Genomic DNA, 15,231 nt, shown 5'->3' on the forward strand with positions numbered 1-15,231 from the left:
TTTTACCTTTATATTTTGAGTAAATGTTGATGCTAATACTTAAGTAGTTTTACTCGAGTAAGATTTTGAATGCCGGACCTTCACTTGTAATCTAGTAATATCCATACTTCTTCCCCAACTGCACCACACATGGATAGTAATCTCTAGATTAATATAGTCATTTATCAGCCTGATCTCTACGATAAAAGCACCACAGTCATAAAAAGTGATACAATTTCCTTTACAGGCTCGTTAATGCCTACTATAGCAAAACGGTTGATCGTTTGTCAAGGTTTAACGGCTACATCCAAAGCGTCCGAGGTGCAGTGAACGCAGCACCAAAGTCACATAACAAGGCGTTGATATAAACACATCATCAGTGCCCTCTTGTGGTGGAGTCGCTAACTGTCGGTCGTGCTCGTCCTCAGGATGATGATGAGCCCTGTGGCAAGTGAGCGCGAGCAGGCAGAGCGCCGCGCACAGCACACAGTGTGAGAACCTGCTGAAGGCCGTTGGAGTCGCGCGTTGTAAATTATGTACATAAAGCTCCTGATATTATTCGGGTACACATGAATGGCCAGCCGCACAACTTGGAGCCGTCAAACCGAGCAGCGAGTGGAGAAATCTGTAAACCAACGGCAAACATCGTCTGAATTGGAACACGTACACCAAGTGCTGCCTATCTCTCACACAGACCGACCGACCGAGGCTCGACGACTCCGCTGGGGATTTTCAACCGTCAACACCGCGGCGAGCAAACGTATAAAATAAATAGAGGAAAAACAAACAGAACCGCGGTTTTTTTCTAAAGCTTTTTGTAAATGTATTTTTTCAGTGGGTGTAAAATAATTTTCTAGGCAGAAAGCCCAGTGTAAATCTCGTGTAATAACGTTTGTAAAAAGCTAAAGGAATAATAAAAAAAAAATCCAGTGAAATATTAGTGAGTTAGCTAGCTATCTGCGCTGAGTAGCTCGTTTTTTAAAAATAAAAATATATTGCTGCTGGACCGACGAGCTACCATGATGCATTTGGGTGAGTGATGTTTGTTGTTATTTTCAATTACAATGCAAATTCTGTAGTAATTAAGGTGATAGCAAGACTGTTGTTCTCAGTGAGGCATTATTATTTTATCTATTCTGTTAAAGACTCTTAGATCCCTTAGTAGGTCTTCATTCTCTCCCATAGCTGCTTATTATGATTCTGTAATAAATTATGCTTAAGTCAAGTACAGACCTGCCAGGAGACTATAGCTGACAGGCCCACAGACACCAACTGTCCAGCCCATCATTTTAATGATTTGCCTGTGCTCACAGGGCATTAAATGCCATCAGGTTTGGGGCTTTTGATTTGTGGTTGTGTCAGTCGTCTGTGTGGTTATGATTGTACTTTGTGTCTTTCACCGTTTGCATGGCGTTTCTAAAGTCAGCTGAGCTATCAGCTAGCCAATAGCTGTACTTCATGCTGCCTGCACTTCCAGGCATCGCTGTGTGTCGTATATGCTCTAGCCTATAAATAACATACATTAATTGCATTTTGCTTCAGAGACAGTGACAGTTGCCTGACTAGTCACATCATGGGTGACTAGTCACATCATGGGTTCATTTCTCTAAGCAATATGTGTGTTACAAAATTAAAATCATCCTAAAAATCAATCACAGTGTCAGCTACACCCATATGTATCTTATGCATAAATTGCCAGGGATGTAACAATAACAAAAACTCAATATATGATAATATCATAATGAGAAAATACATGATATAATATTTATCTAGATATAAAAAAAACAAAGGAAAGAACAATTTGAAAAAATGTCCTTTATGAAATAATAAACCTGATGTGTGAAGCATTTTTTCACAGTATAGAATTAGTTTTTTCTTTTAACTTAAAGTGCTCATGCTTTCCCTCTTTAATATGTCATGAATAATGTACAGCGAGGGGGTCATTATAGCAAAATAAACCCCTACCAGGTAATGCAGGACCCCAATATGAAAAGGAAGGGTTTTGAATCACCCTGAGAGGGCTTATTTTGCAATAATAAACGCAATCAAAAATGTCTCACTACTGTATCGGACTGTGACAATTTCAACCATATTACGTGGCTATTTACTTAAAAAATAAATAATTTTACACACAATATTAATTTAAAAATGATTTTATTAAGTTAAAAGCAATTTTATTGCTCCTCCAGAGTCTGTGATTAGACCTGTGTCTTTAGCAACAGTTTGCTATTTGGAAATAATCTTAGAATGTCATAATTGAATTATAGATACATAATTCAAGTCAATTCATGCCAATACTTGCTTAGGTCATGGCTGGCTACTCTTACTTTATTTTATTACAAATTTATTTATTAAAAATATATTTAAAAATAGAAATTATTACATGGCTTTATTAAATACTTGATTCTGATTGGTCGATTACAGCTGGTCTGTTATTTCTGGATAGCCGACTGTTGCTATGAATAACGGGTCGTTGCTATGGAGAACAGACTGTTGGATGCAGTTCTGATAATAGATTCAGGAATAGCAATAAAATTTTAAAATCAATAAAATTATTTCTAAATGAATATTTTGTATCAAATTATTGATTTAATAAGCAGGATAATATACAGTGAGTGGGTTATTATTGCACCAACCTGTCAGGGTTTATTTCGTTATAATGACCTGCTCACTGTACATTATCCCTTACACAAATAACAATGTAGTATCATGATAGATGTCACCACAGTCTGGTATGGTATCAAGACATTTTCTATTGCCATATCGCAATATTTGACATATTATTACATTTCAATAAATTATATTTAACATCAATCATACCCTCTTCCGCTCCTGTATATTTATGTTATCAGCACATTGCATCTCATAGTCTCACTGTGAAAAACAGTGGTGTACTCAAAACATTAGAGAGGATGCTTCCTCTCCTAAAAAAGGCTGACAGCTGCTAAACTACTGAAATCAACACTTTGCTGCGGATCCCTGAGCACTCCATCAAGTTCAGAGGCCATTTAGAGCAGTAAAATGAGCTCAGTCTTTGATATGAGCTGCAGGAGTAGTAATCTACTTTAGTAGCATGTAATCCTGATTCATCATTGGCTGATTAAGGAGCCTTTCTCTCACCTGGATTAGAGGAATGCTTTGGTATGGGCTGGTTGTGTTTGCTGAGGGGAATGAAAGAGAACAAAAAGGGGGGTTAGATAACACATATTCTGTCTGTCTCTCTGTCTTTCTCTCAGTCAGTGAACAGTACTGTGTGTGTGCTACCTACACTCCACTCTCCCATGCTTGACCTGGATTGGACAAAAGTCCTTGTTGTGTTTTCAGCCTTGAGTTTCTCTAATGGGATGAGAACAATCATTGTGTGTTTGATTCTAGTGGCCAGCATTTGATATTTTTCATCAGATTTCAAAACACAGCAGAGACAGAAGATGCACAGGGAAAGCAAACATGTGCTGAACCAACTCGTGCAGTCATTGATTGAGTAGGAGGAGTAATTAGAGCAGTTTCATACACTGCTCTTAAATTACTCTGCTGGATTTAGATGAATGATAGCTTTTTTTTCTCAGAGTGATTTTTAAGGGCTGCTCATTAATAAAATATCTTGTGAGTTCAGTAGTGGATGAATCGAGGATGTCCCTTTGGGCTTTGGGAAACAGTGATATTTTCAACATTTATGGACCAAACAACTAATTGCTTAAGCAAGAAAATGGTCAACAGATTAATTAATAATGAAAATAATCATCAGCTGCAGCCCTTTTGATTTTGCACTGACAAAACAAGAAATTCAAAGACATCACCTTAGACTTTGAGAAACTGGGATGGACATTTTTCACTGTTTTCTGACACTTTGTAGACGTTGCAGCCATAGATTAAACATGACAGTTCATTTGAGTCTTTATTATTATTTGATAACTGTTAATAAAGAAAACAGTTTGTAAAAGTAAAAATTGACATTGGGCAAATAGATTTCTGACCCACTTGTCGGACCAGGCATGTGGGAAAAAAAAAACATTAAATTTGCACACTGTGTACAAAGCATAATGTTTGTCTTGCGGGTTTTAATTAGTTGTAATTGTCCCACACAATCACAGTTTGAACCTGCCACCTCCTGTTTTTCAAGGCGACAGCACTGCACAGATGAAGTCAGCTCTTTGAATATTTACACCTGCCACTTAAAGTGATGTATCCTGGTGTGACTTTATGACAGCAGTCTGGCCTGTTCGACACAAACATGGCCTTACTGAACAAACTGGGCCTTTGTTTTTACCTGCCTCTGCGGTCAACAGCTGAGCTGCAGAGTTCAGATCTGTGATCTCCACAATAGTTGCTGCTTGACATGGAGCCCATTTGAATTTTGGCCAGCAGCTCTCAGACCTTGTGCTCCCTCTGCCCCGTCTCCCCACATCACTCAGCCTCCATCTCCCCTTTAAATCTCTGTGGGACTAATGCTGAACTGGAAAAAGACTGGTTCGATCTAAGTGTTGCATTAATTATGTGTGGAAGAGTTGTCGTTACAGGAAGGCACTGGATTGAATTTGGATTTGATCTGTAGGACTGAGGGGTATTCATTCATTTACTCAATCAGCTAAATTCAACACATTTTTTCATATTTCTCTCAACTTGTAATCTCAAGCCAAGTATATCTGCTGAACCCTTGCACTCCTCCCTGACTCCCTGCCTGGTATAACAAAGCTCACTCAGTCTAATGGTCAACAAAGGGATAATATGCAAACTATTGTAGCTGGCAATTGATGAAGGGACATTGTTAAAATTATCCATCAAATGCATGCTTGCTGATAATACACTTGTGCTCTCGTAATCCTACACCTGAATGACACCCGACAATACACCGGCACTTACTGATGAGACTTGCAATCAGTTAAGCTACATTTCCAACACAGAAACCAGGGTTTAAATTAAAAGTCCAGTGTATAAAATTTACAGGGATCTATTTGCAGAACCAAACACTTGTTCCAGGTGGGGCCTATTGTGTTTGTGAGTTTTGCATGTTCTACTACATGCTGTTGTTTGCAGTCTGCAAGTTTACTGCAAGATGCACCTTCGATTTTGAGCTCCAGGGACATTATTTCACCCCACAATAAGTACAGTAACTTTGGGGATGGGGCTTGAAGCACTAAAGGCAATGTTTCATTTCAGCCACCATTTTTTAAAAATCTACAGCATCAAACCAGTTTGGTTTTTGTTCATTGTGCTTTGACACATACACATGAGTCACAGAAGAAAGTGTTGCCACTTTATATGGCCTTGTTGTTATGTGTATAGTCTCATACAAAAATGATGTTTGAAATCAGACGTTGCTTTTTCATATGTTAGCAGACTTATTTGCCTAATCTTCACGGGTCTTAGGCCACAGTGGATACTCACACCAGAGTAGGCTGAAGGAACCTTTTAGTTTCTTGAAAAGTAGGTCCAGGAGCTAGAGGTTCTAGGTACTTTGGATAGAAATGCAGCTTAGCAATTTTTAATGCAGTCCATTAATTTAAAACCTTTGTATTGCTTACCAACTAATGGCCCAAAACCTATGCAATATTATTTATTATAACTATCACATAAGACAGAAAGTAGGAAATCCTTACAATTGAGAAGCTATAATTACGGAATATTTGGGCTTTTTGCTTGTAAATAATGACAAAATAGTTTATTAATTTAATGTTGAATGCCCAATTGATTAATCATTTGAGCTACACGAGCTCAAGTTAAGCTCCAGCTCTAGCTTAACTTTCCCTGGTTAATTACAAATAACTAATGTTGAAGTGATAATATAGGCTAACTGATCTACCTGTCTTGCAAAATAGTCCTTGATGCTGCTCCCACTCAGCCCTCTGCACCCAGTCTTGCTGTGACACTGGACATACCATCGGAAACTATTCCTATGCTAATGTAATCACCTCATGTTTTCAACCTTTTCCAAGCACTAAAAGCATTCCTCCTCTTCCTTTCCTCCTCCTTTTCCTCCCTTTCCTCCTCTCCTCTCCTCTCCTCTCCTCTCCTCTCCTCTCCTCTCCTCTCCTCTCCTCTCCTCTCCTCTCCCTCCTCTCCTCTCCTCTCCTCTCCTCTCCTCTCCTCTCCTCTCCTCTCCTCTCCTCTCCTCTCCTCTCCTCTATGTGCACAACTGTAGCTGTAGCTTTTGTCCAGGCAAAAATTTAGCTATAGTCACTGCTTTCATTCACACAAACATTGGCACATATTTTATCAGGCAAAATCCCCCCCAGCCCCCTTTTTGTCTGTGCCACCCCCCTCTCTTTATCTCCCTCTTGTTCTCTTTCACACACACATTTTTCCCACCCCTTCTACTAGCCGGCCCCCCTCGCTCCATCTCTTCTTCCCTCTCTGTCTCTCTCTGTTTGAAACTCTGCTGTCCGCCTGCTCCCACCAACTACAATCCCTTCCTGTCCCCCTCGCCACTTTTTATTCACTCTTTTCATCTACATGTCCCCCTCAATTGCAAAAACGGCGCTGTCTGTGCGCGCTCACACACAGAGTCCCCTGGCTTGTCCTTTGTCTGCCTGCCTAATTTTCTAGCGGCAGTTTGGTTCCAGGGGATTAATGTGTGTATCCCTATGAAGTACGGGTTGAAAAAAAGTGCAATGGGCAGATAGGGTTGCAATGTATTTGTTGTGTTTAAAATTATAGATTGTGTAGGAGATGTAAGACTAAGCTCACTTGCCTGAGTTAGGTAAAATGGCATATTGGGCAAGTAAATCTGGCAACTCACTTACCCGAAAAAGTGGGAAAAAGGTAGAGATGCATGGATCCGTGTTTTTTCAATTCTAATGTGATTCTGATATCTAAACGTTTTTTTTCTTAATAATTATTTGTTGTAATAATGATGATGATGATGATGATGATAATAATAATAATAATAATAATAATCATAATCATAATCATAATAATAATAATAATAATAATAATAATAATAATAATAATGATAATAACAACAACAATAATAATAATAATAATAATGATAATGATAATAATAATATTAATAATAATGTTGTTGTTATTAGCAGCAGTAGTAGTAACATTACATGAGGCTTAACTTGAGTGTCAGTCTGGAAAACTTGTGTAGTTTGTGCAATGTAACTTGTGTAATGGCATTCTTCAATGATGCAGAGCTGCAGGACTGGAGCTTGAGACTTTGATATGTGCAGATGATAGGCTGAGAGATGGCCCTCATTTGCATCATTTCATGATACAGTGCTGGAAGTTTGTTCCAAAATGCAAATGTTACCTTTTATAAGTGTTTGTTCAGAAAATTGTAATGTATACAATGCATTCCTTTTACCTTTGAGGGTAGATGTCAGATTTGAGAATGATGTCACACTTCTGTTAACCATGTTTCAGCACAACAAGTTGGAAAAATCTTTCTTGAGTTTCATAACAACATAGTCTGCTATATTTTGCACATACAAATACTGAAGCAAGATGTTCACAGACAGTATTTGTGCAGCCATGTTGAAATTCAGGGTTGGTTCTCCACTCCAGTTAAAATTTCCAAATTGGAACTTGGAAATTCCAACTTCAAGGTGAAAATGGAATGCACCATAATTGTGATTTGGGATCCTTTTTCCTTTTATTACATGCAAACGAAGAATAGTGGTGCTTGTCAGCACTTGTGCTAGTCAGATGCCCAGTGAAAGCCTTATGTCAATATCGGGCCTCAATACAAATATTGGATTGGTTCCATCACTTACAAAAAACAATTAAACTATTAAACTATTTTGATAATTGATTAATCAATAAAATTAATAAAAGTAATTTTTCAAGCAAAACGACAGACAATGCTATTTTCAGTATCAAAAAGAGTTAGCCTGCTTGTCTTTGTTTATTATCATAGTGAACAGAATATCTTTGGATTTTAGACCGACAAAACAAGACATTTAAAGGCATCACCTCGGGACGGACATTTTTTACTATTTTATGACATTTTATGGACATTGCAGCCTTAGATTAAACATGAACATTTACTTTAGTCTTTGCTGTTATTTGATAACCACTAATGAATGAAACAATTTGTACAGAGTCATGTAAAGATGGACTTCAAGCACATACATTTCTGACCCACTAGAATGACTGAACAAGTGAAGAAAAAAACACATTTAGCCCTAGTTTTTGCAACAGAGTAGTAATGTAAGTCATTTTTCTCAAACGTTTGAGCATAGATACCAAAAAAGTTCTAGCAATAACAAACCCTTCAGCGGGTTTTAAGAATAGAATAGAAATCACATCTTAGGCAGTCATGAAGCAAAGGTGTCACAATGATTTTCGCTGCACATTTCAGAAATGATTAGGCAGCTGCAGGTGTTCTCCCCATGCAGGAGCCTCACAGAAGCCTGGAGGGCAGGCAGAGTGCAGCACGTCAGATGTTCGGTTCTCATGTACTCTGCTGATAGAAAAGTGAACAGACAATGATTCTGACATGTGAACGCTGCAAACTCGAGCAGTTTTGCTGTTGAAGAGAGATGTCACCACTTCAGCTGCGACTTTGATTTTGTTATCTTCAACTTTTGGTTTACCACTTTTGCCCACATGGGCAGTTGCTTGGTCATTTGGCTGGTGTCAGGAAATTCCTTTCAGCATTCTTTCATTGAAAGGGGACATGCGGTTTGGGTGTGAGAGAGGGTTTGCTTTTGATGTGTGTGTGCGTGTGTGTTTTTGTCTGTGTATAAAAGATAGAATGAATGTGAAAGGGACAGAGAGAGACAGAAAGAGTGAAACACCAAGTTTGTTCTAGCCTGCTGGTGTATGTCTTATATCTGTATCTGTGTGTGTGTGTGTGTGTTTGGAAGGGGAGACTGGGCGGGTGTGAGAGACAGTGATGGGGTTGAACGTGTTTGATGTACTGTGATAACTCTGTCCGGTATGTGGCTTTCATGGGAACTCCTTGCCCTGGGGACATGGACGAATAAGCTCCTGTTTAAAGGGCAACTTCCATCTCTTTATCGCCTGTTGTTTTTCCCCCCTGTATGTCCCCCACATCCTGTTAGCCTTTACCTTTTTAGTCTCACTGTACACTACAGTATGTAGTACGCTATGCACTAATTCAAGTCATTAGTTATGGTCACAGTGTATGAAGTCATTTGCTCTCTATTATTCAGATTTATTGCTGAAATTAAGAATTGATAGAAAATTAAGAGATTTGTACAATCCCTGGCCGCTTCATTAGGTACACTTCAATCCAATGTAACAGGTCTGCCATAAATTCCACATTTTCAAAGCTTATGATTTTCAAGTTTTTGTTGACATTGTCAAAAAGGTCTTAATTCTGCTTTATGTTTTCTATTGAGGTCTTATTGGGTGGTGGTATGGGACCTGAATAAAATCTTCAAGTGTCTGGTGTGCACCAGAAACTTTTTTTGATTTTTAGGGTGGGTAAAGCAAGTACCCAGAAAGAGAGTTAAGCTGTGTGCACATTTATGCATGAGGCACAGCAGTACAACTTCTTTCATTATTTAATTCCATTTTCTTTGGAGGGTTTCTTCTGTCCTCTCAAGTTTATAACTATAGTTGTTAGTTTTGCTGCTTAAATATAAACAATATTTGCTGCAGTGACATTGCTGCACACAGGGAGACATTTACAATGACTGAAAGCAGCTTCTCTAACCATTAAAAACACATATACATAAATATAGCACACAATAAAGAAATCACCTGGAAAACATATATAGTATATAGTATATAGTATATAATATTCTGCCCCATCATGTATGTAAATGGGGTGGCCAAGATCACATTATATTGTACAAGGGTACCTAATAAAGTGGCATAATTGTAATTCCTGGGTAATTGGTCAATTAAAAAGAATATTAAAAATGACTATCTGTAGGTGTGAGGTAGCTATCACTGAAATATCTGAGGTTTTACAGTACCAACCCTAATTGCAGATGTGGCAATATTGGATTTACAGGATTTTATATACCAACAATGAAGTTCCTTGATTTGTCAGTGGAGTAGTCCACTGGATTAGCCAAAAACAGACACTCCCGTTTGGTTATTTTATTTAGAAATCGTTTCTCATTCAGATTTCCAGAAAATTGTGTCAGCAATGTCATAATTAGTTTTGTTGCATTTTAGAATTAAATGTGGTGGGAGTCTACAAGCTTATAGCAGTTTGTCTCTTAGAGCATGTGTTTATGTCTTGGGAATGTTGCTGAACTGGAATTCTTTCATGTTCTTCAGTCGCCTCTTAGCAGTTGGTCTAATATCAGTCTATTGTGTTCTTAATTTAACTGACAGCTACTAGCATAGCCTGTCAGACTTGTCTGCTTTGAGCTTGGAGAGACAACAGGCTTGATGTAAGTGTTAATGACCACGTTATAAAAGAGATAATAGCTGCAGTGAGCCACTAGACAAGCCCCCCAGTGGTCACGGTGGGCTTTGCTCATTAAAACTGAAGAAAAAGTCTAGACTAACTGCTGTGACTTGACTGAGCCCGTCTGTCAGTACAGATTTTCAGGGGCCAGGATAGGCTGTACATGTGTGGTCCTCGTGGACAGCTTCATATCGAATAGTGCTGTAACCCTAGACAGGGGTGCATACAGTGGCTTGTCAAAGTCCCACGTGTTCAGTTGTAAAGTAATATGTGTTGAGTTGCAAAGTGAGTTAATACCCTTACCTGCACTGCTCTTTTTACTTTCGTTTACTTCACCATTCCACTCCTGGGATGACCACATTCCTTCAGTGCAGCTTTTGTTGATCATATGCATTAGCAAGCTCTCTTCCTGTATGCTAAATTACAAATAGTGACTTAAAGATTTATTGGTAGCCCAACCCTGCCTCTTTGATACTAGCTTCAGAGAAACTTCAGGGTGCTAGTGTCTTAAAAGGATAGTTCAGAGTTTGTAAGCGATACTTATCCATAGTCAGTATATTATCTGTGTTACCCACAGTAGATGGTGATGGGTACTTCCCAGTTTGGGGAAGCAGCAGGAGCTCTGGTGTAGGAAGGTAAGCAATGAACTGCTCTGAACAGGATCAATGGCAAAACATATTTTAGCCATGTCAAAAAAGTAAGGGTGGCAAGCAATTGGGAAGCATAAAATAATAATGATCAAAACATAACATTTAATGCAAACAGCTGGTAAAATTAAAAAAAGACAATGTAAATTGATTAATTGCTGTGGGTATAAAGAAATTTGCAATTGTGTTTGTTGTAACAATTTAGATGTGCTGATAAAGGCTATATGAACCTGTGCTTAGCTTCCGTGCTGATCCTCTCCGCTTCTCCAAACTGGGGGCGCGTCCACTGATCAATAAATACCTCATACACCCCCACTTCAAATAATCCAAACTGTCCCTTTAATGAAACAGCTCTGCTCCAGCCACCGAGAGATTGTTGGCTGTCAGAAGGCAGAGGAGATATAATACCCAGGGAGGCACAGATGGGGAATGATAGAGGAGAAGTGAAGATAAAGATGTCATGAGAAAGATGCCCAGTAGTGTACACACACTTGCACACACATACACAGAATCCCAAACAGTGAATGAGTTTACAGCACTGCAGGGATATTGCCATGTCAGAGGAAACCTGCTGTGTTCAGTTTCAACTTCTGCTGGTGGAGGATAGCAGTGAGGGCCACTTTATCACCCTGCCTGAATGGTTGACTGGGTATACACTGAGTAATACTGTCGGTTGATGATAATCATAATCAGAGTTGTGTATATTTATGAGCCCTTTGTTGCAGATGTGTGGTAGTCACTCCAGCATACTTCCACAATCTCTCTGTGTATGAATTATTCACACTCAACCGGCCCATAGTTCATCATCCATATTTAATGGTTGGGATCGCATACTCCTAACTGCAGCTTTCTGTTGACTAATGGAGCCGTTGAACACAACTTAAGTCACAAGACGCTGATAAACATGCACTTGATGATTGATGAAGCCATGTGTAATTCTTGACCAGTCTCACTGAATATTGTTTGAGGACTATGTGGTTTTAAGTGTCAGAGTTTAGCCCATAACAAAGATGAAGCTCTTGTTTGGCAGATTAAGAAGATTAAACAGTTCCTCTTCTTTATGGGTTTTGGGATATTCTCACCATATAAGGCTACAAGTTGGGCTGCCAGGGTTTGAATTAACATTGTCCAATTAATAACCTCAGGTCACTTTGGCAAGCGGCTGTGGAAAAAGACCATTTATAGATATTTCTACTTTCTGAGGTTTTACCCTGTATCTGATCACTGGAAACATTGTGCCAATTATGGAGATCTTCTAAATCTACTCAACTTAGTTTTCCTTTAATGTTTGTTGTAGGCAATCAACACTTTACATTCTCAAGGGAAATAGAAGTCTCCTAGCAAGAATTTGAATTAGTTGACCTTAGCTCCTTAGAGCTCCTGAATCAGTCACAACTCTTCTTTGTGAAATGTTTCAGTATTTCATATCCAATCCTGTCCAGTTTACACATACTATTATAGTGACTGCAGATTATCTGTCATTTTGAGATAATCAGCTGATGTCTGTATTCACGAGGCAGACAAACAAACAACAAAATAAAAAAGCCTGCAGACACATTTACAGGCTGCCTTATCAGTGTGACTGCTGTTGAACCCTGTAAGGTTTGAGAAGGTGGTGAAAAAGTTAGCCCTGTACAATCTAAATCAACATGTTAAGGTTGTCAAAAGTATCAATACTTTAATACTTTTCAAAACCACATTGCTTAAAACAATACAATACTAACAGTAGACAGTATGGGAAGTACTGAAGCTATAAAACAAATTATCTAAGTGCTCATTCAAGACCTCAATTCACTTCAATATTTATTTTCCTGCTTGAAATGTGGCTTGCAACAAACCCAGGAAATGTTCAGTGTTTCTCTTTTTGTTGTGGTACTGTAAGACGTATCGAGAATTGTTTTTTTTTTTTATATACTAGTATTGAATTTAAGTTTAAAATTCCAGTATCATGTAAACTTTGACAGTCCCTTTCCTGCTGCTGCCTTGCCTGATGCTTCTTTGATGTTGGTCAATTTTGTCCCACTAAAGTATAGAGGACCCTCTGACTTTCCAATTTAGATATGTCTCATTAAATACAAACAGTACGCCACTTCCATTCTTCTTAAGAAAGTTAAATATGGTAACAATATGACAATAATTCTCTCCCCTGACTGTATGAATATTAATGCACTGTTTTGTTTTTGTCTTGCAGGGTTTACTTGAAGATATTCACGCAACAGTTTGATAGAAAAACACCGCAGCTTTCCCAACAGGCTTGGAAAAACTCCTGGTTCAGTGTGTGTTTGTAAGAGCTAGGAGACGTGTGGTTTACTTTGATTCATACTGCGCCTAAGTGGGTCCTAAAGTGAAAATGTAGGAAATGGTGAGGAGAAAAGTGAGGACAGAAACTCTTCTCCAGCAGCTGTGTTGTCACCCTCCTCTGCTACTACAAAGCATCTAATAGAAGGAGAGAGGAGCACAAGAAGGGGGAGGAAAAGTGGGAGAGGGTTTGATCAAGGACGGCCTTCAGTCACCTGCCACTCTGGAACAACAGCTTGACAGAATAGAAGGAGTGAGTGGGTGACCACAGAAAGGGAGAGAGACGGGGACTGACGGAGGAGCTAAGGTTTGGAGGAGGAGGAGGCGGAGGTCTAGGAGGAGTGGGACAGGCCATTCCCCATGGCTACTGACCCAGGAGAGCCCACAGGCACCGAGGACTCCTCGGAGAAACCTGATGGACAGAGGGAGGAGGACACCGAGCGGGAGGGCAGGGCAGACCCACAGAGGGAGAGGACACACAGCGCCCCCTCGGACTTCCCCTCCTCCCATACTCCAGAGAGGAAAGCAGCAGGAGGAGAGGACGGAGGAATCCGAGGAGGAGGAGGAGGGGGGGAAACCAGCCAGGCGGGTGAGGAGAAGACAGTCAGGCCAATTTCATTCTCCACACCCTCCTTACCAGTCGACACTGGCCAGAAACGACTGAGGAGGGAGAAGCGCTTCTTCAGGAAGAGTGTGGAGATTTGTGAGGAGGACGATGAGGTGGAGGTGCCCCCAGAGGCGCCCCACAGTGCCCCCCACCTGGAGCTGCGCTCCTCAGACTCAGTCTTCACCAGCAGTGCCCAGCAGCAAGGGGTTGCTTCATCATGTGCTGCCCTGGGTCATGACCCATCCTGCCCCAGCTCCAGCCAGGAGCCTGGCAAGGATGCTCCTTCCTCCACAACACACCAGAGGGGGAAGGAGAGGGACCGTGAGCAGGAGGAGGAGGCAGAGATGAAGGCTGTGGCCACCTCTCCTGGAGGCAGGTTCCTCAAGTTTGACATTGAACTGGGCAGAGGAGCCTTCAAGACTGTGTATAAAGGTCTGGACACAGAGACGTGGGTGGAGGTGGCTTGGTGTGAACTCCAGGTAAGACCAGCTGTTCTCTTTTCTTTTCACACCACAATGCCAAATATTTACCCATGGTTTATTAATTCTGAATCACCTGGCCCATTTAGCTGCAAGATTTAAAAAAAAAAAAAACACAAAACAAACAAAAACAAAATAAGCAATGCACCTGAAAAATCCAGAATGGGCACACAACTCTGAGAGGAAAATGGAAATCCTTTATAATTAATTAGTGTGCTTTGGAGAGCTTTAAGTCTGATGTTGTTCTTTTGAAGTGAATTGTATTAGATGTGTCCCAGGAGCTCTGCCTCCTGAAATCTGGAAATCTCAGCACGTTGTCTGCTTGCTATTCATACTGTTAGACCGCAGTTCAGTGGAGACAGGGGTGAAAAGGAGGAGCATCACTTGTAGTTGAGTGACAGCACAAAGTGAAAGTGGAGGATTTGCCTTTTCTAGGACTGCTATGAATAATAGAATCGTGGGCTGTCAGTGCTGTTTCTTATTGTGATAGGGGATCCCATTAGAAACAGCATGTTCTGCATTAGCCTGGATTATTTTAATTCATTCATGGCACTTCAAGAGATAGTTCAGATTATTTGAAATGGGGTTGTATGAGGTACTTTTTGATAGTCAGTGTCTTACCTACAGAAGATGGAGGCCGACACGCCACCAGGTTGGAGAGGGGCACATATGTCAAGTAATGTACAGCTGTGGACAGGGTCAGCAGAAAAATGTATTTCAGCCACTTAAAAAAGGCCAATCTGAAAACATCAATATCAGTTTAAATGTATGCTGTATTTAGAATATTTTCACCACTTTGCCTTGTGGTCAGACAGCCTTTTATGGGAATCTGCTGTGCATATAAGCTTAACATTACTTCCTCTTGCTCAACCAGGCTCCATTGTTGAA

General features: G+C 40.0%; 1 protein-coding gene across 1 annotated transcript in view; it reads left to right on the forward strand.

The window, feature by feature from the left end:
- The first annotated feature begins 411 nt into the window (after positions 1-411).
- The window catches only part of wnk3 (WNK lysine deficient protein kinase 3), a 56,058-nt gene continuing 41,238 nt past the window's right edge, over positions 412-15,231 (forward strand). The window contains exons 1-2 of the mRNA XM_084721276.1: positions 412-1,011; positions 13,151-14,343. Of these exons, the coding sequence (XP_084577402.1) occupies positions 13,618-14,343 (726 nt within the window). The 5' untranslated portion in view covers positions 412-1,011; positions 13,151-13,617. The remainder of the gene's footprint in view (positions 1,012-13,150; positions 14,344-15,231) is intronic.

The sequence above is a fragment of the Lutjanus erythropterus genome, chromosome 6 (assembly GCF_056507025.1).
Source record: "Lutjanus erythropterus isolate fLutEry1 chromosome 6, fLutEry1.hap2, whole genome shotgun sequence".
Classification (NCBI taxonomy): domain Eukaryota; kingdom Metazoa; phylum Chordata; class Actinopteri; order Lutjaniformes; family Lutjanidae; genus Lutjanus; species Lutjanus erythropterus.